This window comes from Cyrtonyx montezumae, unplaced genomic scaffold (genome assembly GCF_038088225.1).
Source record: "Cyrtonyx montezumae isolate F1298 unplaced genomic scaffold, pur_monq_1.0 scaffold_0, whole genome shotgun sequence".
Classification (NCBI taxonomy): domain Eukaryota; kingdom Metazoa; phylum Chordata; class Aves; order Galliformes; family Odontophoridae; genus Cyrtonyx; species Cyrtonyx montezumae.
The window spans coordinates 35,843,943-35,869,709 of record NW_027071824.1 but is presented as its reverse complement, the minus strand read 5'-3'; the positions used below and the strand labels follow the sequence as shown (position 1 = coordinate 35,869,709).

The window sequence follows — 25,767 nt, the reverse complement described above, 5'->3', positions numbered from 1 at the left end:
AGGCTGGATAGGGCCCTGGGCAGCCTGAGCTAACAGGTGGAAGTCCTGCCCAAGGTAGGGGGTTGGGAGTGGGTTGATTTTAAGGTCCCTTCCATCCTAAGCTGTTCTGTGATTCTACAATACAACTATATGAGAAGAAACGAGAGTGGAAATACAAATGGGATAAGTATTTTGTCACACCAAAGTATTTTGTCATTCCAAGAGAGATTGTGTCTTAAAAGAAAATACCATTGTTTCATATCTCAAGCTTTTTAGAAATTGAGAAGAATGGCATTAGAAGGATTCAAAAGGCTACTAAAGGAGACCTAAGAACACCTTGGTTAGGAATAGTGATGGCAGCAGGATGCCAGTATTTTCCAAGCATGAAGACTGCATAAGGAGTGGAAAGGTAAAGATAAGTGGACAGTGTATTTGAGGTATCCACCTAACTAGTATTTCAAAAGGTCAGAACTCTGAAACATTGCAGAATTTAATTCCTGGCCCTTCCTTGGAAAATGGGACCTAGAAACAGAAATCTCACACCTTGAAAATTGTATCCAGTTAACTTCAAGTACTTCTCCTACTTATATATATAAACCATACCAGAAAGCCCAGTAGAGCAGATTGTTCTGCAGCCTGATGCAGTACCACTGTTACTGTGGCTCAATCAGAAAAAAAAAACCCTTGATCCCCAGGTCACATGGAGCCTTGGTCTGCATTCTGCTGAAGACCAGCACACCCTTTAGGAGCTCACACTTGCCTCTGTAATGCTTGTCAGCTTGCTTGGGCCTGTTGTTACTTCACAGGACTCCCTCTGTTGCTTCACAGTTTGAGACGAAAAGTTCTAGGAGGTGGTGTTTCCAGTCAAATGCCAAAGTAAATATGGCTGCATCTTTCACAGTTCAGCACTGAACTATTTTCTATAGTAAAAGGCTGGGAAATCTTATACTTTGACATAACAAAATCCACCACAAACAAGACTGAACCTTTCCTATGTATGCAGAAACATTTTCTTTTCTTTCACCTAAAAAAAAAGATCCTAATCAACTGATATAATCAACCAGCCACTTCATGGCAAGCTACACTTAGAATTCTTTAATAATTAGGTTTTTAAATATTCGTCTGATTTTCAGGGGTGATGTGGAATTAAAACTTTACCTGACTATACCCTTATCTAACTTTGGCTCCTCTGACAACGCAAGAGTTGTCAAAGACAAAAAGAAAACAGATCTGCTTCAGTCTGAGGAACAGCATGACTGTAAAACATACAGCAAGAGGAAGAGTTCATACTGTATTTCCTTTCAGATGATGCTGATCATTAATACTGTACCTAAACTCCCCAGAAAATCCTACAGAATAAATGTGATGGCTGCTTCAAAATGAATGCCTCCTATTTTATAATGTTGGCTCATGAGGCAGACGTCCATGGTATGGCAATAGATGTTGAACCTTCCCACCAATATTCCACTACATTTTATGCCATGTGACAGATGGCAGCAGAGGGGCAATCCGACAGAACGGCAGTTGACATGGAAGTGTGAATGAAGGAAGGGGCTGACTCTGAGTTCCTCCCTAAGGAAAAGATTGCATCCACCGACATTCATCAATGATTGCTGAACACTGATGGGGCCCAAACAGTGGATGTGAGCACAGTGAGTCAGTGGGTGGTGTTTCAGCAGTGGCAACAGCAGGTTAGCTCCACTGGTGCAGACAGTTAAGAGTGCAGCACACAGCACGGCATGCAGGCTCATCATCGCTGGTGGAAATGCACAGCCAATGGTGGTGACTGTGTTGAAAAACTGTTCCATAGCTAAGAACTTGCTCCATCAGTGTTGTTGTTCTCTTTGAATCTATTGTAGTTTCCATGGAAATTAACAAGAGGCATTACTTTCAGAGCAACCTAGATGTGTATGCATATACACCTGTAGCTTAACAGTAACAAATTCTAACCTATTGTGTATCTTCTGGTATGTAGCTCAAGTCAGTGCTAGACAAAGCACAGAATAAGATTACTAAACTGATGGCATTCATTTCATGCAAGTGCAATTTAAACTTCTTAAAAAGAGAAATACAATCATCTTCAACTATGCAACATAAATCAAGCAACCACTTGGTTTTTAAGTGTGCACATCAGTCTTTCCCTTCCTCTAATCCATGGTAGTTGACTATTTATAAGATACTAACAGTACAACGTTCAATGAAACTTCCCTTTTTCATGGGGTCTGTGCAAGATAGAAAGGAATACAATTATTATGGCAACTATAGTTTCACAATTTGTCAACTTCAGAGAAACAAAGAACAAAAAAATATCAACTCAGCTATTAAGTAACTCACACCACCCTGCTGCTGTCAAGAATCACTGTTCAGACCTTACACACCTTTCCTAGAAGTTGGTACTCTTAAAGAAGTGCTACAGATTTTGTTTTTAGTAGCTCTATTTGATCTTTTTAGACTATGAGATATAATGTACATACTAAGGAGAGAGAAAGGGAGAGAGAAAGGGAGAGAGAAAGGGAGAGAGAAAGGGAGAGAGAAAGGGAGAGAGGAAGGGAGAGAGGAAGGGAGAGAGGAAGGGAGAGAGGAAGGGAGAGAGGAAGGGAGAGAGGAAGGGAGAGAGGAAGGGAGAGAGGAAGGGAGAGAGAAAGGGAGGGAGAGAGAAAGGGAGGGAGAGAGAAAGGGAGAGAGAGAGAAAGGGAGAGAGAGAGAAAGAGGGAGAGAAAGGGAGAGAGAGAGAAAGGGAGAGAGAGAGAAAGAGGGAGAGAAAGGGAGAGAGAAAGGGAGAGAGAAAGGGAGAGAGAAAGGGAGAGAGAAAGGGAGAGAGAAAGGGAGAGAGAAAGGGAGAGAGAAAGGGAGAGAGAAAGGGAGAGAGAAAGGGAGAGAGAAAGGGAGAGAGAAAGGGAGAGAGAAAGGGAGAGAGAAAGGGAGAGAGAAAAGAGAAAGGAAACTTCAAAATGTTGAGTACCCAAATTGCTTGTACAGACTTTGAGGGGTGAATGCCACCACTAAGATGATCCTTCAAGGAAAAATGGAAGGCTAGTTGCAATCTTGCAATATGATATAAACTTTGCCACTGCAGAGAAAAAACAAACAACTTTTTTGCCATTCTTGTCCAATTAACTACTTTCAAATTAAAACAACAGTTTGAAATTCTGCAGTAAAATGAGATTCTACTTTCATATATTTTCAGTCACTCCCAGCTAAACAAGAAGTAGGCTTCTCAGTACATCTTTACTTGTGAAAGCTCAGCACTTGAAAATTAAATACAGCTAATGTAAAATTCAGCTCTTAATAGGGAAAGATCCTTTTATCACCTTCGTTAACAACAATAAAATTGTCCTAGTTACTCTCGGTGACGCCTGACACTGAATAGTTGTAAACATTTTATTCTTAAGCTCCCATTAAAATAGAAAAGCCATTTTTTATTGTTGTTGTTATTATTTTAAAAATCCACAACTGGAACCAAGAGTAATGAAATTTGGGATCCATTTTTACCAGTCTCAAATTAAATGATCCAAAGGTTTGATTTAGTGGAAAATCTATCAACAAAATGAGCACTTTAGGCACCACTGGAGCTGCTGATCACTGATGGAGAGGAACTTACTGGAGGTAAGAGGCAGCCTGGGCTGTGGTGATTATGTCCCAGTAGGATTCAAGTTCTTGAGGAATTTACTCTGACCTCAAAATATAGTCAGGACCTCAGGAAGGCAAATTTTCAGAACTAAAGGGACTCTAGTGGATAGTACCCCCTGAGAGAACACCTCATGGGATGAAGGGGAAGAAGAGAGCCAGCAGATACTGAGAGACGTTTTTCTTAGAGCACAAATCAACATGCAAAAGATGGGGTAATGAAGGCAGGAGACCGGTGTGGCTGTGTCAGGACCTCAACCAAGCTAAAGCAAAACAAAACAAAAAGTAAATACGTAGGCAGTGGATCATACAGCATAGGAAGATTATAAGGTTATGTTTTGGCTGTATATGGCTGAAATCAGGAAAGACAAAGGACAGCTAGAGCTGAACTTAGCTAGGGTGTGAAGAACAACAATGGTTTCTACATACATGAAACAGCAAAGGATGATAAAACAAATTGCATTCCCTTCCAACAAGTGAGAGAGAGAACCTGAATACAACTGACGCTGCAAAGCCCGAGGCACCCAACACATTCTTTCACCTCAGTCTTCACCAACAATTGCTTATACTATACATCCCACCTCCCCAGGTCACTGAACCTCAAGGCAGGGAACAAGGGAACGAAGTATAACCCAACACAGGAGAAAACCAGGTTTGAGATCATCTAAGGAATAAGTCCACAAGATCCAACAAGATGCATCCCAAGGCTCTGAAGGAACTGGCAGATGAAGTTGCTAAGCCACTATCCATCACCTTTGATAAATAACAACAGTCAGGTGAAGTTCCCAGTAAATTGTAAAGGGGAAATATAACACCCATCTTTATGAGGTGTAACTACAGATCAGTCAGCCACACTTTGATGCTCAGTAAGATCATGAAGTAGATCCTCCTGGAAACCATGTTAAGGCATACAGAAGACAGGGAGGCCAGCATGGCTTCAAAAAGAGCAAATCATGCATGCCTTATTTGGTGTCCTGTGTCAGTGGTAGCACTGACAGATAAAGGGAAGAGCAACTGATTCATCTGCCTTGACTTGTGCAAAATCTTCAATATAGTCCCATGCAACATTCTCCTCTCCAAATTCGACAGACATGGATTTAATGGATGGACTATTCCAACAGTAAATAATTGGCTGAATGGCCACATTCAAAGAGTTCCAGTCAATAGCTCAATGTCCATAGGGAGATCAATGATGAGTAGTAACCCTATGTGGACTATAGGAAGACTTGATATGGTTTAATTTCTCCATTGGTGACACAGACACAGCAAGTTTGTGGGTGACGCCAAGATGAGTGACGCTGTTAATACCTTAAAGAGAAGGGACGCAGTCCACAGGGACCTGGACAGACTTGAGAAATGAGCCCACATGAACCTCATGAAGTTCAACAGGGCCAAGTGCAAGCTGCTGTACCTGGGTTTGGGGAAATCCCAAACATCTGTACAGAGAGGTTGATGAACAGCTTTTGTTAACAGACCTGTAGACAATGGTGTGGGGCTACTAGTGGATAAAAATCTTTACATGAACCAGCAATGTGTGCTTGCAGCACAGAAAGCCAATTCTGGGCTGCATTAAAATTATAGCAGCCAGAAGATCAAATGATGTGACTGTCTGACCCTCTCTACTGCACTGCTGTCAGACATCACCTGCGGGTACTGTGTTCAGCTCCAGCTACCCCAACTCAAGAGAGACATGGATCTGTTGGAGAAGGTCCAGAGGAGGATCCCAAAGATTATCAGAGGACTGAAACACTTCTTCTATGAGGAAGGGCTGTGAGAGCTGGGGTTGTTCAGTCTAGAAAAAAGAAGGCTCTAAGAAAGTAATATTTACCTTACTGAAGTTCTTCCAGTACTTAAAAAGGGCTTTCAAGAAAGATAAGGAGGGATGCTTTATCAAGGAGCACAGTGATATGACAAAGGTAATGGTAAGGTAGATTTAGATTTGATTTGAAGAAGAAATTCTTCACTATGAGACTGGTGAGATACTGGAACAGGCTGCCCAGAAAAGTTGCAGATACCCCAATCCCTGTTTAAGTTCAGGCTGCATGAGACTTTACATAGGAAAATCTGATCTAGTGAAAGATGTCCCTGCCCACTGCAAGGGAGTTGGATTGGATAGTCCTTAAGGCCCGTTCCAGACCAAACCATTCTGTGATTCTATGAAAACTGGTGTGATGTACCCCTGGATGTGCTCAAAAATGCTGATACTGTGTTTTGAGAGAACTCTGCAATAAATGGTCTTTTTTTACAAATATATTCTATAGACAATTTCTTCGATAATTTTCCAAGTGTTTAAGTACAGTAGTCCTGTACTGCCTTACTCAAGGTAGTTTCATAAAAAAGCTATTTAAATCACTGACATGTCTTGAAGGGTGGTACATAATTCTACTTAAGTAAAGGAATCCAGCAACCTATTCCCTTGAGTTTGCAGAAACAATGTGGAGCACTGTGTAAAAGTACCAACATTTCACAGAATATATCTTCAGCAAAGAGACTGTGTCATTACAGTAAATAAAGGCTATGTTTCATCTTTGCAATCTTTATGGACGTAGCATTCTCCTCAAGAACAGTACAGTGAAAAATCAGAATCACAGGCTGCTTGGAAGGGTAAAAAAATACATTAAACAACACAACTAAGGTTTGTGTCACATGAGGTTTTCAAGTAAATGTGCACTCTCAATCATTTGTTTTTGTTGTCTGAAGAGCTACTTGGAGTATATAGTACATAAACATACGTCACTTCTGTAAATAAAAAGACAAAGTATGGATAGCTGCTTTAAGTTGCTAGAATGGGCAGCTTTTCTCATGGGAGAAGGCTTTAAACTGGCAGAAATGAGAACTGTTCCCCAGAAGCCTGGTCCCTATATTCTCTATGTCCCTTTCTCACTCTTTCCCTTGTGTTAGCAAAAAGTACAACACTACTGCTAACTACCTCTAAGTGCTGGATACTAGGATAGCTCCTTTCAAGGCAAATGTTGGTTTACCATGGCTTAATCTAAAATGAGAAAGTCTTCACACAAACATTTACACCGGCAAGTTAGAGACCATAGTAGGTTGCTAGTATTATTGAGTACTGTTCTTCTGGGAATATTCATCTGCACCCCAAATTAGTAAAATGAGAAATGAAACAGTACTAGCTGTAAACAAAATGCAACTGAAAACTGTACAATAAAATTTTATTCTAGAAAAAAATGCTGTTAGAAATTGATGGTATAACACATATGTACAGTAGCCAATTTATTAATATTTAGAAGATATTAACAAAGATGAAAAGTCATTAAATAATACATCGTCTTATACCACTACTAGTTGAATTAAACTCTCTACCTAGTAATTTACCTATACCATCATACTATGAGTAATTTAGCATACTGTAAGTCTCAGTTTAGAAAAGCAGATTAACTTTTAGCTTTAAAAAAGCGTTTAACAAAACATTTTTAAACAAAAGCTACTGCCAATATGTGTTTGATTCTGAGTATTTACATGGTCTATGACTGAAGTATTTCCAATCTGCAATATAAAAGCAAAAAAAGAAAATCCCTTAAATACACAAAGTACCCTCACACCTTTTTTGTGTGTTTGGACTTCCAGGACCGTATCTCCTGACCAGAATACTATTACTATGTTGCGCAGCAATCAAGCAACTTCTTTGAGCCATAGAGACTGCACATGAAGGTACTTTTACCTTAAATATTGTTCATCTCAAATCCCAAGACATGTTCCAGTAATAATCATATCAGCAAGGTCTATTACAAAGCAATACCTATTTAATGCACACCTCACTGCACCCTAATGACTCCTAATTGCACAGTCGATGAAGAATCATTCATGTCCACTCTTTCAAAGGACTATATTCATTAAGCTGGCTCATTACTATCCAGAATAAAAATCCCTAATTGAAAAACTGAACCATGTCATAGCATGAAAAAGTAACCCATGTACCAGAGGAAGATGGCAAGAAACGCATGTATAACTTGATTCTACTTTCCAAGTCTTGCTTCTGCTTTACACTCACATGACACTCTCATACTTCCATCCCTTCGGGAGTAAGGGAAGGGGAATTTAAACTTGCATGTCTACACTTCAACAGTAAAGATCAAATCTTCACTGATTTTACTAATCTGAGCTAAAAACATTTCTTCTAGAAAAGGGGCATCCGTATAACGGAACCTACCTCTCATACAACTATGCAAGAGAAAAACAACTTTCTCAAAGCTAAGTGAAATGCTTTCAGACAGAATTTTAACAAAAGTTATGTTGAAAGAAGTTGGTGGAATACACTCCCATGAAACAAATTGAAAATCTTACAATATTAAATCTTCCACCACCCATTTAAAGGACATCAGCAGCAAAGTATGTGAAACAAGAGAGAATATTGCTACTCATTTACCTAAGCAGCCAATTCCTCTCAGCAATTTAACAAGATTTTCTGCTTCAGTATTAAGCCACCAAAACACAAAGCCCCCTGATTTCTGTTAAAAAAACAAACAAACATATAGGGTTTTTCAGACCAACAACAGCTTTTTACTCTTCATGCAACATTTTGGGACTTTCAGTCAATAAAAACAACCACAAAGTGATTAAACACTACCACTGTCTATCCGGAATACCAAATATGTTACAAAACAAGACAATGCAAATATTTAAGTTTTGGTTTCACGTGTATCTTCATTTTAAAAAAGAAAGCTAAAATCCTACTGTATATTCTTACAATGTATCATATTTCACCTTCTGTACGTAGTAAGAACTTCAAGTAACTGTTACCTTAAGAAGGTAAATGTAAGCTTGACAGTATCACAGTGATATACACTTTGTAATCTTACTATCTAAAGAAGGTGAAAGTATAACTAACCTACTTTTGTTTCCAATTTTATTGAATGTCTACAATATTCTGTGAGTGCGTGCACATACACGCATACACAGAGAAAGTAGTATCTACAAAGAGTTTACACAAATATTTACATACAAACGTTATATACATAAACTAGCATGACTGCATGATCTTCCACGTAAAAACCATATGCTTCTTTCTTGCACATGATAGCTGTTGCATTGGTCTTACAAAAGTAGTATAAACCTTTTGCAACAACTAGCTAAGCACGTATCATAGCTGTTCCAAGTTTTTATAGCTTGCAGGATTCTTTAAAAAAAAAATACAATACCTAGAACACTGTTATCAAACAAATATGCTTTATTGGCATCTAAAAACAAAATGCACCCAACATTAAAATGTACTTTTTGCATTGTTTTTTTTTTAAACCCACTGCAGTACGAGGAACAAACCACGAAACACTTACTTTAGAGAAAACAGAGACTATAGTGTAGATTTTACAAAATCACTTTTAATCTCTGTGTTATGCTCCTGAAGTAACATGGGCCACTTCATTTTCTGCCAAATTGTAGGAACATAAAATATCACAGCTTTGTCTATACTTTAAAATTCTGCAGCAGCCTAAAAACACGGACAAGATACACCAGCACCTGTTTTCAAGTGTAACAATTTCGATAGCCAACCTAGGGGTAGTATCTAAAAAATTCCATTGTCTTCCATAGGAAGTCTTTGTTTGACAAGCTGTTACTTTATCTTTGTGAAATTAAAAGCAAGTGGGGGCAAGTTTATGTTTTACCAGAGAATAAAAAAAATGTTTACCTACCATGTTCAAATTAAGAACAGTGTTCTATACAAGTCAGTTGTACAGTTATTTAAGTGAAAGATGAACATCAGATTAACTTAATTCTGGCAGACAAAAGTGACTAAGGTCCAGTCAGCCATTTATCTATTACAGAGAGATGACAACTTTACAAAAGGTATCTTTTACCTACTGAGTGATGATTATGTCCCCTCAGTTTCTGTGCTTTCTACCACTGGTTCACTTTCTATATCAGCTTCTGTGTCACTCTTCTCTTTGTTTATCTCGACGGAAGATGTCAGTTTTTCATAAAGTTCTGGATCGTCCTGCACCTGTGCAGTAGGTGGCTGACTTTCTGTCTCTGTGTTTTCACCGTTCACCTGGGGCAAACTATCAGCTTTGCGTTGGGAAGTGGCCCCATCAAAATATTCAAAAACCCGTGGGTGTGGAGGAGGGATCCAGTTGTTAGACATTCTGTCTCTTCCAAACCTGTTCCCATTAATTTCTCTGCAGAAGTTAAAATCTCTGTCATCCCTGTCCCTCTGTCTTTCCCAGGGTCTTCTGCGGTCATCAAAATCTCTGTGAGCATCTTGTTCAAATCCTCTATTCCAGCTGGGACCACTTCTACTATCAAACCTATAGTTTACATGCCGAAATCTCTCTCTGTCCTCATGGAAGCCTTTAGGGCCACCATAAATAGGGAAGGCGTGGTGCTCTCTTTCATCGTAATCTCCCCTCTGTCCCCAGTGCTTATCTGAATTGAAAGCAAAATGCTCTCTTCGACCAAGATTATCTATACCTGGTCTTCCAAAATTTTCTCTCATGTCTACATGAGGTCTTGCAAAATGTTCTCTCCCATCTACTGGAGGTCTCCCTATGCCCTCTCTTGGATCAACTGGTGGTCGTCCAACAGGATCTCTGACGTCCACTTGGGGTGGTCTGTTGAGATTATCTCTGTTTTCCACTGGAGGAAAGCGATAATCTCTGTCTCCCTCCTGCTGAATGTTGTCACCTCCGAGTGGCAGCCTTTTCTCTGGATTCGAAATGCTGTCAATATTTTGTCTTCCTGGTGTTGCAAAAGGTCTTTCTGTTTGATTAAAAATATCTCCTGGAGGAAAAGGACCTCGAGGTGGAGGGTGAAGGGAGGGATCAAGGATTGCTGGAGGAGGAATACTACGCTGTGGTGGTATTCCTGGTTGCATTAACGGAAACCTTGGTCCAGGTGAATGGGGCATTAGGCCTGGACGGATATCTATCAGAGGCATTCCTGGCATTCTTTGACTACTAATATTTAAATGAGGCATATTTTGAATGCCAGCTGGGTGCTGTATTGCCAGAAGTCCAGAATTACTTGAAATATTTGGTGGTGGCACTCCAATAAGTCCAGAACTACTTGAAACGTTCGGTGGGGGCATAAGGAGAAGACCAGAGTTGTTTGAGACACTTGGTGGCTGTACTCCTGCCAGAACTCCTGAGCTGCTTGAAACACTGGGAGGCTGCATTCCTGGTAGAAGGCCAGGGCTGCTTGAGATATTGGGTGGATGCACTCCAGCTAGAAGCCCTGAGCTACTTGAGACATTTGGTGGTTGCACTCCAACCATAAGTCCAGAGCTGCTTGAGACGCTGGTTGGCTGAACTCCTCCTGCAAGAGAAGAGCTACTGGAGACAGTGGGTAGTTGCACTCCTCCTGCAAGACCAGAACTGCTTGAAACAGTTGGTGGTTGCACTCCTCCAAGTCCAGAGCTGCTTGAGACACTGGGTGGCTGTACTCCCCCTGGAAGTCCAGAGCTGCTCGAGACACTGGGTGGCTGGCCTTCTCCAGTAAGCCCAGAACTGCTTGAGACACTGGGTGGCTGCACTCCTCCAACAAGTCCAGAGCTACTCGAGACGTCACTTTGCACTAAAATAAAGCAACAACAACAGTTACCAGAGAATGCCAATGCAACACAGCACTCAAAACAAAATACAGCTTAATCCATTGTTCAAGTAATACATTCAGAGTGATGAATACTGCTGATGAGGTCTGTCTCAGTTTCTACAGTTAACACAGATCATTTTAATCATGTTGACAGACTAATATTAAGCCATGAAAATTAACATCTCTACATAGTAAAGAATGTACAGCAGCTTAAAATTGACAAACTCCACAATTATCACACAATTTATGCAAGTGAAATATTAAAATACTTGCCACAGGTCTTTAAATTTTATACTATTGTATTCTACCCTGCTTCTTTCAACCATTCATGTAGAATGAATGCATTTTTAAAATGATTTCTCAAGACTCAGGTTTATTTCTCAAGTCTACAAAGAAAAGACTCCTGAAAAAGAGCTGTTAGCAATCAATGATCAGATTATGATAAAGATGATCTCCATCATTTCTTCATTTTAAACTGAAAATTATACCTAGGCTAGAACTTCCTATTCTATTTATTTGTGCAGTGGACAAGGATCACAAAAAAAAAACAAAACAACACTTAAGCTTGATGATGTTTCTTGTATGTGAAAGTTCCAGACAAAAAAAACATTTCTTACCAGCTCTACTATTTTCACTGGAAGAAATCTGAAGGTCCGCAAGATGAGATCCCTTTTCATCAGATTCTTGTTTGTTGATTGGCAGAGGATTAAAGATGCTTCCAGAAGATAGCGTTGGAGTGGCTAGATTGCTACTAACTGTGCCAACAACTGGCAGAACCAGGCCAGTGAAAGGTACATCCTTCATTGTATCTTGAGTAATTGGCAATGGAGGCTGTACTAAAGCTGCAGAGAAATAACACAAGTGTATCACAGTAACCATATTTTCATCCCTCATGTTCAGTTTGGTAGATGTCAAGACGATTAATCAAGATTCTTTTAATTACTGTAAGAATTATGGTGGTTTTGATAATTACTTTATGTCCAATCAGCACTGTAATTCTTTTTTACCAAGGATATGAACTGCAGGCACCTTAACCAATCAATGCCTCTTTAATAACACTCTTACATATTAAATTGATAACACTTTAAAAGGCTAACCAAAAATAAATCATTATAAATTATTCAGCAACCAACACTTGATAGCTTAAGTAATAGATACATCTGTTATAACCAAGTTCAAACATTAAACTATGCATACAAATATTAAATAATTCATTTGCTATTATTTTTTTCCCAGTTACTCCATGGTAACTATCATTTTTCAGACAACTTGAAAAGTTCTGTAAATCTTTCCATCAATACCTGCTTAGAAAAGCTACACAATAACCTGGTTTGTTACTATTTTCCATTAGACAAGATTAATATATCAAACAATTAAGCTTTTCATGACATACAACAACTATGAGAAGAATCAAACTTACACGTTGGAACAACCGGTGGGACAACAGGTGGTGGGACAACAGGAGGTGGGACAACAGGAGGAACTGGGGGAGGCATAAAACCTATATGGAAAATTTACAAATTATTACAATGAAAAGCACATGAAATTTACAATTAAAATCTTGCTTACATTATTTGTCCTGAAAAGCTGCATCACTTAAAACTACTGAACAACACATGTATGTGAAGATGTGACAATGGTAGTTTCAATTTTTTCCAAAGAAAGGAGATGAAATTTTAAGAATTTCTTCATTTTGATTTTTCCCAAAAATTAAAAACAAAAAGAAACAAAAAACAAACAAGCCAAAAATCAGCTTTAGTTAATATTCTACACAAAATACGTGAGTAAGAAGTTAATTTTAGATATTAGAAATTTCATATTGGGTTAAAGTTCAAGATTCTTGAGCTGGTTGAATCAGAAACCAGAAGTTGTTGGAAAAATGTACAAAGCAAAATATACATAGACAGCACACAGGTTGAACTTATTACTTATTACACAGTATACTTATTACACAATCAACTTCATTCTCACTAACTTACCTGGAGGTGGCTGCGAAGGATTGAAACTTGCTCGCAAGAAGGGTGGTGGAGGAATCGCGCTATAGCCAGGAGGAGGGACAGACATTGTGACAGGAAATGCAGGTGGAACTAAGCTAACAGCAGGCACAGCTGGAGCTACTGGAATCTTTTCATGGAAAGAAAAAAACAAGTAACTTCAATACTTACAGTATTCAGTGATATTATAAGAGTTTATTCACTGACTTGTCTGCAATTCATGCAAAAGCAATAAATATATCAAGTACTTTGTATATATTGTGAACACTCTGAAGAATTAAGACTGCATTCTGGAATAGTATCTGCATTACAGATAAATAAACTAGACAAATCCTATGCTATCTTTTTGTTTTTCTAAAGGAACAGAAAGTACATAGTTAGACATTATCCTAACCGAAACATAGAAATGTATTCCCCTCTCTCCCTAAGTATAAGAAGAAAGAAGGGAAGAGAAAGAAAGTATGTGGGGAAGCAGGGGTGAAAGAAAAAGGAAGAAAGAGAGAGAGAGAGAGAGAGACAGAGAGAGAGAGAGAGAGAGGAAGGGTAGGAGAGAAAAGGTTTGGCAATTTGAGGGCACATAAAAAGCAGTCATTCCATTCTCAATAGAAAAAACAATGTATTTCAGAACACTAGCAGTGTTGTGAGTTTAGCACAAGTAATTATCTAACTAATAAACCTGATGAAATCCTGGAAATTATTTAATGCTACTCAAAGTTCTGTTTAAGCTGTGCATTTTAGTATAGTGCAGAAAAATTACAAGTAATACACAGCAGAATAAATGCAATATACACATATATACATGTATTTTTAAAGGCAAAAATATTAATTTCATAGTAACTTTACATTAGCTCAAGTGCTGCAAATGTCTAAACATGTTAAGAAAAAAAATGATTATACAACTTGGTTTTTTTTATTAAACAACTGCTTCTAATTTTACCATTTCATTGGTCATAACAGAAGGATTTAAAGAGTTTGACTTTAGGCATTTGAATTTGTACTTGATAAATAAGTATTGTGCAGTATACTCAAGGAAAATTGCATTGCATTCTTCTGGTCTTCCTTAAACTGCTATTAATTAGATGCTAATAAAAATCATGTTTTATCAGGTGGAAGAAAACACAGTACATGTTCAGAGGCTCTCACAAATTACTGTATCATAGACTACAACAATCTACTATTCTGAATAATCATTTCTTTTAACAATGAGATTATCTCTATGAAATCCTGTCTAAAATTACTGGGAAAGTAATCTGATATTCAAACCTGATATAGAGAAAAGCAGACAGGTAGACAGAAAAAAGCTCATGAAAAAAAATATATCTGTATTGCTTCTCTTACAGAACGATGCTTTGCTCTGTATGCAAAACACTTTTTGTAAGCTCATTTTTCCTTTGAAAGCTAACAAGTGAGTTCACTTGATCTTCAACATTCAAGCCTTTATTTGAGGCTGCATTCAAGTTTGGGATAGGTTCTGCATGAAATTAAGGCTTTTACCTGAATTTCATCTGACTCTTCATGGCAACTTATTCTTCTCTATAATACTTCAGAGAGAAACACACAGGAACATGAGGCTTTAAATATTTGGCTTAGGTACTTTCTTTAACACTGAAGTTCACCTGTGCTGAATAAAAACTTACCCCTCCTGTTACGTGGAGATTCTGCAAATTGAAACTTTAATACAAACCTGTAGCATAGTGACTGGCTGTGTGTAAGCTTCTGTCTGTGTTGTAATAACTGTGCTCTTATCAACTGCATTACTCTGCGTAGTTTGAATATTTTCTTTAGCAGGTTCTGAGCTCCTGGCTGTTTCCCATTCTTTATTAAAAAAAAAATAATAAAAGGTGAATTTTTAACATTAAGAGATAATTGATGTGTGTGGGTTTTTTTTTTTTTATTGTTTACATACTAAAAGCTCCTTTTCTATTATAAACAGCAAATACAATTATTTACTTATTATTATACATTTTAAGAATGTAAACTGTCACTAAATACCTGCTTGACAACATTTAATTGTGCTTGTAACACAAACTAGATTTTTAAATTTGCCAATTTTTTTCATCAATTACTCTGTTAAAATTTCACAATACAAAGTACATTCCAGATTTTTTAAAAATCAATGTTATCAACATATTTATATTATCTTGTTGTGGTAGATGACAGATCCTCATGTGGAGAAGAAAACACCAAAGCAATCAATCAACCACAACTCCACCTTTCAACCACCTCCTCACATTCACTTCCATCAATAGCAAGAAAAAAGGTTTGCATTTTTCAAGTATATAATAGTGAATATACTCCAGTAATGTTTCATGTTTAAATTCTATTATCTACATTACATTTTTGCTCCAGGCATTGTGAACGCATTTTTATCCGAAAAAATTACTATCTGTATTATGAAACAGTCTTAATACATTGCTTATTTCAATGTCTAGTCACTTGTTGCTAGATCCATTTCAGTACTCATGGATCTTTTACAAACCTAGCAAGCATCTCAAATAGCTTTCAGTATATGGTCTAACACTACTTTGCTTTCTTGTCTCATTGACTGTAATGGAGGAAACACTTAAAAGTTCAGCTGTGTTTTTTTGGACAAGTTCCAACTCCAACTTATGTCTCACACCAGAATATAACATCTTTCACAATCACAACCAAATCACAAGCGTTACATAAATTACAAATTTAGAATTAAGCACACTGCAAATTCAGAACCGTTAACCGTTATTATCTTGCTCAAATTAATCTCCCTGACAACTGGTCATAACAATTAATTACTCCTCTACAAAGAGGATCTAGATTTCAGCACCATTTATATTGTAAGCAAGTAGTTAGTAATATTAATGTAAATTTTACAAGAATACACATTACCTAAAGCAATCGACTTCCTGAGGATTTGCAATTATCAATAAATAAAAACATTATCAGTGTCACTGTTAATGCTCATACCTGTATTTACTGTCTCCTGATCAATCATGCCACCTTCAGCAAAGCCCTCCAAATCATCCAATTTCACTTTCTCCCAAGGAATATATGAAACTCCCAGATCCACATCCCAGAATTGCTTATACTCTGTTTTCACACCTTTATTTAAAGCCCAGGCAATCTGAAAACAAAACCCAACAAGATAATCTGGTTACATATAACCTGGGAACTGGTAGGATGTTCACTAATCCTCTTCAACAACAGTGACATTAATTACATTCAAAAGCTAAAATTTCTTCTACATTATTACTAACATATATATATATACATATATATGGAAGTAAAGAATACAGTGTTTTAAAGATTCTTCCCCAAGTGTTAAAATGTACTTAACCTCAAGAATACTAGCAATTTTAAGTTATCTATGTGTTCAGGTACTGGATTTCAGTTGTTCACAGTATTTTTTATCACTAACGCGTATAATAAACATTTTCCAGATATTCTTTAAGTATCAAGTCACAACTTCATTTTAGTATCTTCCATATTACCTATTAAAACCTGCATTTTACATAATCTAATACCTAAACGATTCATTCTTCTTTTTCATATTTATTCAATTTGAATTATAGCTGTTAAATAACTGATCAACATAATAAAACTGTACTGCTTTTGAAATGGACACCATCCAACTTACCTTAATAATTTTAGATCCAATTTTGTAGGACCCAGAACTAAGTTTCTGAAGAGCACGATATGCATCTTGTCTATGAACCATGCAGACATAAGCACAACCTCTCGGGGGAATCATCTATTGAAAAAAAATCAGTGGTCTTAACAAGCAGGAAAAATGGTACCTCAGATTACATATCTACACTAAATACAAAAAAGAAGCTTATACTGTAGATAATCATCACTGCAATAGACATAATTAATGATTTTGAGCCTCAGCAAAACCTGAGAGTGTAGTTGACAGGGTACAGCAGTTACAATATTTCCAAGAAGCAGCAGCAAGCTGAAGAATGGGTGCTAAAATGGCATGACAGAATTAAATGACATGCAACAGGCAAGAATTTCAAGCAACACAATGGCAAATTCAGAAAAGCAAGGGACACTGCCTCTCATTAACCTCCAAAAACTGAGCTGAGCAATAATTCTTCCCTGAGACAGAGACTAGTACTCACACGTATCCTACATTTTTGAGGGTAAAAGATCTCATTCTTGAACTTTTATTTCCACTAGGTTTAATGTTTCATTTAGAAAAGTATGAGGTAACACAATCTTCTAAAGCTTTCAACTCATGTATAACAATTACCTAATCTAGATTTAATCAGAAATCATTAAGTCTAGATGTGGTTTTATGTTGTTTTGTGAACATATGCTTAAAAAATGAACAATATTTAAGGTGGACAGTTTTAATTAAGACTTTGGATAAAAATGTTTAAAATTACACAGCAGTGTAATCCCAGTTAACTAAAGGTTTGTGGAACACCTAGGATGAATCATTTACTAGCCAGTTTGACTCTTAAATCTAACAGGTACTAGGACATTATGGTTGCTTTCCCTTGAAATTCATTCAACTTTTAAAGTACCTTTCTTAACTTCTACTCTGTAAATCAAAATTATGTTTAAATGTTGGACAATATTTTCTTGTGTGTCTGGTTCTTCTATTCATTTTTTTTCTTCCTGATTTGTGAAACTTAAAAAAAAAAAAAAAAGATTCAGCAATGCCATTAAAATTTTGTTACATATCTGAATATATTAATGTGATAGGAAAAGTAATAGCATTGTCTGAAAGAAATGAAATTGCATGAGAAGCACTTAAAAACTGCAAGAGTAAGAGAAGGAAAAATCGAAATTTCCCTCATGTAGAGATGTCATCTTAGGAGAAAAAAGATTATCCCAAAGATGAAATATAGTCAATACTGAATTATGACATTACTTGGACATACAGAGATGAGATCAGGAAAGCCAAAGCACAGATGGAACTGAACTTGGCAAGGGATGAGAAAAATAACAAGAAAGGTTTTTTTAGATAAATTGTTCATAAGATACAGGCAAAGAAGACTGTACTCCCTCTGATAAATGAGAAAGGAGAGCCAGATTCAAGAGACATGGAAAAGGATGAGTTCTTTGCCTCAGTCTTCACTGGTGATCAATGACAAAGACAGTGGGATCAAGCGTACAGCCAGCAAGTTTGCTGATGGCACCAAGCTGAGCGGTACAATTGACACAACTGAAGAGGCCAAAGATGGCCAAAAGCAAGGTGTTACAAGTTGGGTGGGGCAAACCCAGATATGCATACAGACTGGGAAAGGAACTCAATGACAGCAGCCCTTCAGAGAAGGACTTGTTGATCCTGGTGGATGAAGAACTGGACGTAAGCCAGAAGCATGCCCCTGCAGTCTAGAAGGCCAACAGTATTCTGGGCTCCATCAAAAGAGGGATGGACAGCAGAGCCAAGGAGGTGATTGTTCCCCTGTAGTTTGTCCTTGTGAGGACCCATCTGGAGAGGTCCCCAGTACTAGGATGATACAGAGGTGATGAAGAAGGTTGAGGAAAGGGCCATAAAAGTGGATCAAAGGGGTGGAGCACCTCACTTATGAAGAAATGTTGAAAATGCTGAGCTCGTTTAGCTTGGAGAGATCTCACTGAAGCTTTCCAGTACTCAGTGTACTAATAAGCAAGAAGGGGACTGGCTTTCTACAACATCTAGTAGTGACAGGACAAGGGAGAATGGCTTTAAACTAAAAGAGAGAAAACTTAGGCTGGACGTTAGAAAAAAGTTCTTTACTCGGCAGGTGGTGAGGCACTGGAACAGGCTGCTCAGAGAAATTGTAGATACCTCCTCCCTGAAGGCATTCAAAGACAGGTTGGATGGTGTTGTGATGGTAGCCTGATCTAGTGGTTGGCAACCCTGAACATGGCAGGAAGTTTGAAAACAGATGATCTTTAAGGTCCCTTCCAACTTAAGCTTATTCTACGATTCTACTACGCTAAATCTAAATGATTCTAAACCATGACAAATAAAGCTCCTAATGAAAGCCTGCTTTTATAGTCACATTTGATAAACACACATTTGTTTACAGTACTATGTTTTAGATACACTGACTGCCATTAAGCACCCCTATGCATGTATATAACCAAGGCAATGTAGATATCACATCACACTCTGTCGATTAGTGAAAGAAAAATTGATGTGCTGGCACAAGAGTGCCACAACACATGAAGTGAAAAGGCACAGCCCTGTACTTATTAAAAAAAAAAAAAAGCTTTAAAAAACCTGTGCAACCCTAGTTTTTGTCAGGGAAAAGTCATTTTACCATAAAGCATACTGTCTTCAGTGCTTCAAGAAAAAGTACCTGAAAGCCAACAAGCAAACACCATAGCTACAGTTTTTCAACAGTGATTTAAAAAAAATCAGCTTCCTAAATAAATGCTTAAGCTAAAAAGGAATCCAGATATTTAAGTATGTTTAAGTTGCTTAAAATCCTTGAAAATGCATGATAACATGCTCACTTACATTAATAGATTCTATTTGTCCAAATTCTTCAAACAAGTTAGTCAGATCTTGCTGTGTAGCCTTCTTGTCTACTTGACCTACCCAAAGAGTAGTGCTGCAAACTGTCAGGAGAAACATTCATGTCACAATAAGTACTAAAATGTTTGCTTATGAAATACATTATAGAATGTATATTATAGGCAGAGAAATTGTGAATCAAAAGCAAGGACAGTAAACTTGTAACTTATTAAGCAGAGTAAGTAAATTAATAGAAATATTAAAAGGTTAAATGAAACAACAGCTGTTCAGTACAAGTGCGCTCACTTTCCTTGTTTTATTCTCTTTTAATCAAAATAGATGTTTTAAAAACAATGAAAAAAATAAAATGCTGTCAGCAATTATTGCCTGCAGCATTAATCAGGTTGGAACCTGATAAATCTTGAGGACCCTTCCAACCCAAACCTTTCTATGATTAGCTATGGCAAGCTGTACTAGCAATTTGCCGTTAGAAAGCATACCTGTATGATTAAAAGATTTTCAGTTGACAGTAGTAGTCAGTAACACTGAGAATGACTAGCCTTCAGATTTCTTTCAGACAGAACTTGTTACTTATGTTTTGAAATGTGTCATAGAAGTCATTATGTTTCTCACAATGAAATGTATAAGAAACAGTTCTTAGTCCTCAACTAGTGGTAACAGTGGTTGTCATAGAATGAAATCAATACGCAATTAATATTTTTTTCAAATTCCCACACCTCACCTGTGCTCCTTAGCATCTCCTTTCTACACAAGCCAGGCTACCTCATAGTACATCAACTACTGATGGCCTTCTACAGGGTACTTAACATCCCTGCTTCCCAGTTCCCACTCACTCTTACAGCTCCCTGCTTTGTATCTGCTGGGAGAACTCTACACCATAAAAACAATCTACTATTTATCATGAGCAAAGAGAATAAAAAGGTACATCTAAACTCTAGTAAAGTTCTGAGTTTAAACCATTGTGGAAAGATGTAAAATATTTATGTGTAGAGAACAGAACACCTTCTTCTAGAAAAATGAATTCTGAACTGCTTAATTTGACAGATACATGACTTTAGAATTTAGGACACAAACTAAATGCAGAACTACACCTGAAACTGTTCCCTAACCGAAGTTAAATTTGGGAGCACAAGTTTGTTACAAAAATAAATTAAGTGTAATGTCTGCATCTCAAGAACTCAGGATCCTGAAAACACCATCAAGTAGGGTATCCTGGTACAGTATCAAAATTAATTCCCTTTCATTTAAGCACCTGTGTAGAGGAAGTTCTTCTCTGTGCTACATTCATTTCATTCAAATTCTCCTCATAGTAAGCAACATACTGCAGTAGCTGAAACTTGGCTTCTGGATATTCTTTTTAAAAGGGATATGACCATTATGGCATATCTTAGGATATCAAAGTATTTTTTCTTTCACACCTCCAACTGTTTAGGCACTACGTACCTGTGAAAAAGTTTAAAAAGCGCTGTAGTGCATTTTTTCTCCAGTTAAAAAAATAAAACTAACAAAAAATAGTTTCTATTTAAAGCACTCAGCAAACTGAGCGTGCAACTTTGAACAGTGTTTGCCACATACTTCAATCCCTTATTAGTGACAACAAATTTCAGATCAAGTGTTGCCAACTTCAAAATGCATCGTGAAAGACAGCATTAAAGAAAAAGCATATAGTAATTTAGGGACACTCTTGCTACTCCTTTTTTGGAGCTAAAACCATCAATATAATAGTATGAGCAAAATCATCAGTGGAACAGTATATTTGCTTTTCTCTAAGATGAGATCATGTACCTCCTTAAGTTGTAAGAAACATTAGAACTTAAACTTAGGAAAAATAATTTGTCTACCAAAGCTTAACAGAAGCTGAATATTGTTCTTTCAATAAATTATAAGGCCTTTTCCCTTCAGTACTGAATTATTAGATCAGCAAAATGTTGCCACTTACCACTTAGTGTTTTTGACCGTATTGGAGGCAATCCCTTTTTCTGACGTTCTTTTTCCCTTTCCCTAGCCCTTCTTTCACTGGAGTAAGACCGAGATGACTTTCTCTTCCTTTCTCTTGATCTCGAGCGTGAACGCTTTCTGTGTTTACGCTTACGAGAACCAGATCGTGATCTAGACCTTCGTTTTCTTGGCGACCTATAAAATACTTAACCTCAGTACACCGAGTTAAAAATAATAATAATAATTAGGTTTTATTTTTAACTACAGATGATTTCAAGCTTGCTACAAGTAATTCCTTTGTATTTTCTCAAATATCCATTAGTGTGCGGAATAGGACATATACACAAGACTTTAAATAACAAAATAAAACACAAAGAGTTTCTTTTACTGGCAGAGAAAGCCTGTCCAACTCATTCCTCACTCATGGTATCTTTGTTACCTGAGCAGCTCTACAGAAATTTAAAGTACTCGACAGGTATGCAAAACAAGTTGTTACACATTATGTCTTCATCCAGTGTACAAACTGAACAAAATCACTCATGATAACTTTGGAAAATGCAGAATTGAGAATGATAATCACAGATTGAAATCCTTTTTAAAAGAAACACTTTCATTTTCTTAACACAAGTTCATTACTTTACCTTGAACGAGATCTTGAACGAGTTCTTGACCGTGAACCAACAGCAGATTTCTTTTCCTCTTGTTCAAAAATTTCTTCTTCAGCAACATCCTGTCCTTCATCTATGTCCATGTCCTGAGGTCAGACAAGCAGATACTCATTAACACTTAATAAATATATTCACAATGTATTCAAGTATATAAAAAAAATGCATACATTTATTTGTTTTGAAATCAACTTAATATCGTATGTTTTCCTTTCAACTTTTGTAATTAAAATTTAAAATAGTTTTACCTGTTGCTGAATATCCATTGAATCATCTACATTTGTTTCTGCTTCTAAAAACTGCTGTTGACTGCTCCCTTGTGATGGTGATGCAGAGTGCTCTGAACCAAAATTCCCTTCTTGATTTTCCTCAGGGCTTGCCTAAATAGCAAATAAATTAGTAAAAGCCTTATAATTCAAACTGCTCATTCAAAAACAATTTTATTTTATTTTCCCACTTTCCACTCATATGGCACAATTATCTACTGAGACATACTGGAGCATAGAATTAGAATAAATATCTACAGGATACAAAATAAATGCAAGGAATACAGGAAATAAAATTCAAATATTCCAAAAAGTAACTGAAAATTTTGTTAACTAGTTTTTACAATTTATTTAATGTTTTTGTCTTCAAATAATATTACATAATTTCAATTCCTTATATTTATTTCCCTAAAATCTCTGTTTCCTGGCATCAGTTCCTACATTTCTCGTTGCTCCTTCCATCTCTCTGCTATCCACTCCTCCTCTCCCTCTGCTCCTAATCAAATGTTTAACAATTTTGGTTTGTGTTTTATCTTTCTTCTTTCCCTTAATCTTTCTCATTGATGCTTAAGTGTGGAATTGAAGGAAATTTTCCTTATAACATACTGCAGTCAGTTCTGAGGAGGTCCAGTAGAAAATCATGTCTTTTAGCTGCTATCAAGGTGAAAACTATACTTATTCTATGTACCAACTAATCAAGAAGCTGAGTGAACCTGAAGGGATTTTCTGTAAAATCATTTGGAATAGAAGATCAAACAATAGGGGTTAGTCAAATGACCTCTCCACCCATATATGTAATGTAATTCGATTTCATAAATGAAATCTAATTTAATATCTAATTCTGGGTTTGTTTTGGGGTTTTTTTGATAGTTTATTTTACAGCAAGGTAAGCCATTTAGCTTTTTATTTCAAATTATCTAAAAATAGCTTAAAATACGTTAAGACATATCAAAAGCTCCTGAAACAGATTCACCTTTCGAAGTTATATTTCTGTACAACAATCTATATAGTTTAAACTAGAAATTGCTAGATTAGACATCTACATCAAAAACAGCTTAATCTGTAGCTATGTTGTACAAGCTTCCTGTTACTACAGTTAAATAAGATATGATAATAAAACGCAGTAAAATAAAGCAGTATGTATCAAAAATTTTACTAATATTTTTCTACACAATTAAATACTCAAAGTCACAAATTCAAAATTCCTACTGACATTTTTGATTGAAAGCTGAGGATTGCACCTTTGCACACATTAAAATAAAATCTCCAACGGATTGTAACGGCACTGTAACTCAGCTGAAGGGTATTCTTTCCTAAGAGAAGTAAAATGTACATCTAATGTATTAGTTTGCATTTATTTTTCTGCTTGATGCATTATCTACTGCTTATTCCATTTACTCTGCAAGTTTCTGTCAGATGACAACCACAAGATGGAGTGCTTACCTTTTGAGGCTGCTGCTGCTCCAGAAGTTGTTGTCTGAGATGTTCCAAATTTTGTTGCTGCAGTTGTTCAGCTAGTTGGTGAAAAAGTGAGTTGTTCACAGATTCTGGTACTAAAGGCCTAAAAAGAAAGAATTTTATCATAAGCATATTTTCTCTAAATGGTTGATAAAGAGGCTTTCACATTTGAGTTTTAAACTTAATTAGAGATACAGAACAATAATGATAAAGACAAAGTAATATCTTTTGTTATCACCATTACTGCATCGCTGACATTCATGTAACTAACAAAGCAAAGAACGTGTTAACTTCAAGATAAAATTAGAAAACTGGCTCACACATAAAATGCTTTAAAATGTATACATTTAATTTAGTAAAATCTCTTCTCTCTATGTTGTTTTGGCTTACTTATGCTCTGAAACAAAAATATTCCCTTCTATGTAATCCTCAAGTTCAATTAGTGCCACACAGATTTTAGCATTTTCCTTATGAAACATAGCTTGATCTTACAGTTGGGAAGTGGGAGTTTCCTTTTTAGGCTCTTCATTTTGTTCAGATTCTTCCCCAAAGTCAAACCTGTCCATCAGCTTCTAGGAGAAAGCAAAGTAAGCTTTACTGAGTACTCCTCATAAAATAAATATTTTATGTATATTTAGTTTTCAAAAGAAAATTGTTCTTATTCCTCAATTAAACAAACAGTTTGGCAATGACTTGAAAGTTAAATGCCACACTAATACCACTAACAAACTTCTGAATGCATCAAACCCCAAGCCTCAGCCATGGCTTTCTTGAGCTCTGTCTGCTGTCCTAAGCAGAACAATGTTCTAGCAATATTAAACAACAGTATTTTGGAGAAAGGTTTATAAAGAGACTAGTTTTATATGATGGTACTTTTAATTGGAATAAGTCACCACAAATAAGCCAACTACTCAATCCTTTGGCAATCAACAAACTCCTCTGCTCATATTATTAGATCTACAGCTTGATTACCTCACAGAGAATCATAGTATTAGGGTTAGGGTTCAGTAGCATTTTACTTTCTTAAGACAAGACTAAAGAATGAGCATGAAAAATTACAGCAATTACTTCTTTCTCAGATTATCTGAAATTTTTTCTTTAACTATGCATTGATAGAGCAGTGCTATCAAATTCATGTCCATATAACCTTACACCTTGGAAGTCTTCCCAAAAGCAGAGTAGTTACTACTGTACTACAAAATATCCTTCTCAAACATTGGTCTCTCAGAAGAAAGAAACGGAAGTATGAGAACACAGCCCAGGCATTCGGAAATACCAAGGCAAAAAAAAGTCTGAAGTAACCACTGTTATGATAGAGCATCCTGAAACAAAAGGACTGCTAAATCTCTTTCCAGTTACTGGAGCCCACAAGGAATGTGAAAAAATGGTATGAAAAAAATCTATACTGCCACTAGCCAAAATCAAAGAACTTCCAAAAAAAGAGGCAAATGTAGCGTGATTTCTGATTAAATTTGCCTTCAGTAAATATAAAATAGTAGATGCTAAAGGGAAACTTTTGAATTTAAATCTTTTTAAGTTGAAGGAGAATCATCTTTATAAAAGCTGATACATTTAAATATACTAAATATTAGGATATCTAGGATCAATCCACTACACAAATATATATAAAACCAAAACTTTTATGAATGCCACACCTATTAATCTAATTTGTTAAGAATACATTCAGAAAAAAGCAATGGGAACTGTAAAAGACATGAAAATAGAAGCTTTTTTATTGCAAAGGGAAGTGGAATTCTTCTGAAGCAGCAGACAGGAAGGATCACCTCCCTCTACCTGCTGGCCATATCCTTTTTAATGTGCCTCAGGATACAACTGGC

General features: G+C 36.6%; 1 protein-coding gene across 6 annotated transcripts in view; it reads right to left on the bottom strand.

Annotated features, from left to right (window-relative positions):
* SCAF8 (SR-related CTD associated factor 8) overlaps positions 1-25,767 on the bottom strand; it is a 144,889-nt gene that overhangs the window by 83,845 nt on the left and 35,277 nt on the right. For 2 of the 6 annotated variants that reach the window (XM_065732409.1, XM_065732400.1), the window contains exons 8-20: positions 24,422-24,501; positions 23,915-24,032; positions 22,454-22,585; positions 22,182-22,294; positions 21,542-21,735; positions 19,585-19,685; positions 16,759-16,872; positions 16,089-16,245; positions 14,830-14,960; positions 13,131-13,275; positions 12,572-12,652; positions 11,769-11,993; positions 9,423-11,133 (exon numbers count right to left, since the gene is read on the bottom strand). In XM_065732409.1, coding sequence (XP_065588481.1) covers positions 9,437-11,133; positions 11,769-11,993; positions 12,572-12,652; positions 13,131-13,275; positions 14,830-14,960; positions 16,089-16,245; positions 16,759-16,872; positions 19,585-19,685; positions 21,542-21,735; positions 22,182-22,294; positions 22,454-22,585; positions 23,915-24,032; positions 24,422-24,501 — 3,288 coding nt within the window. In that variant the 3' untranslated portion in view covers positions 9,423-9,436. Of the gene's footprint in view, positions 1-6,814; positions 11,134-11,768; positions 11,994-12,571; positions 12,653-13,130; positions 13,276-14,829; positions 14,961-16,088; positions 16,246-16,758; positions 16,873-19,584; positions 19,686-21,541; positions 21,736-22,181; positions 22,295-22,453; positions 22,586-23,914; positions 24,033-24,421; positions 24,502-25,767 lie in introns of those variants that run through there. The other 4 variants (XM_065732384.1, XM_065732418.1, XM_065732392.1 and 1 more) reach the window with 3 other exon arrangements.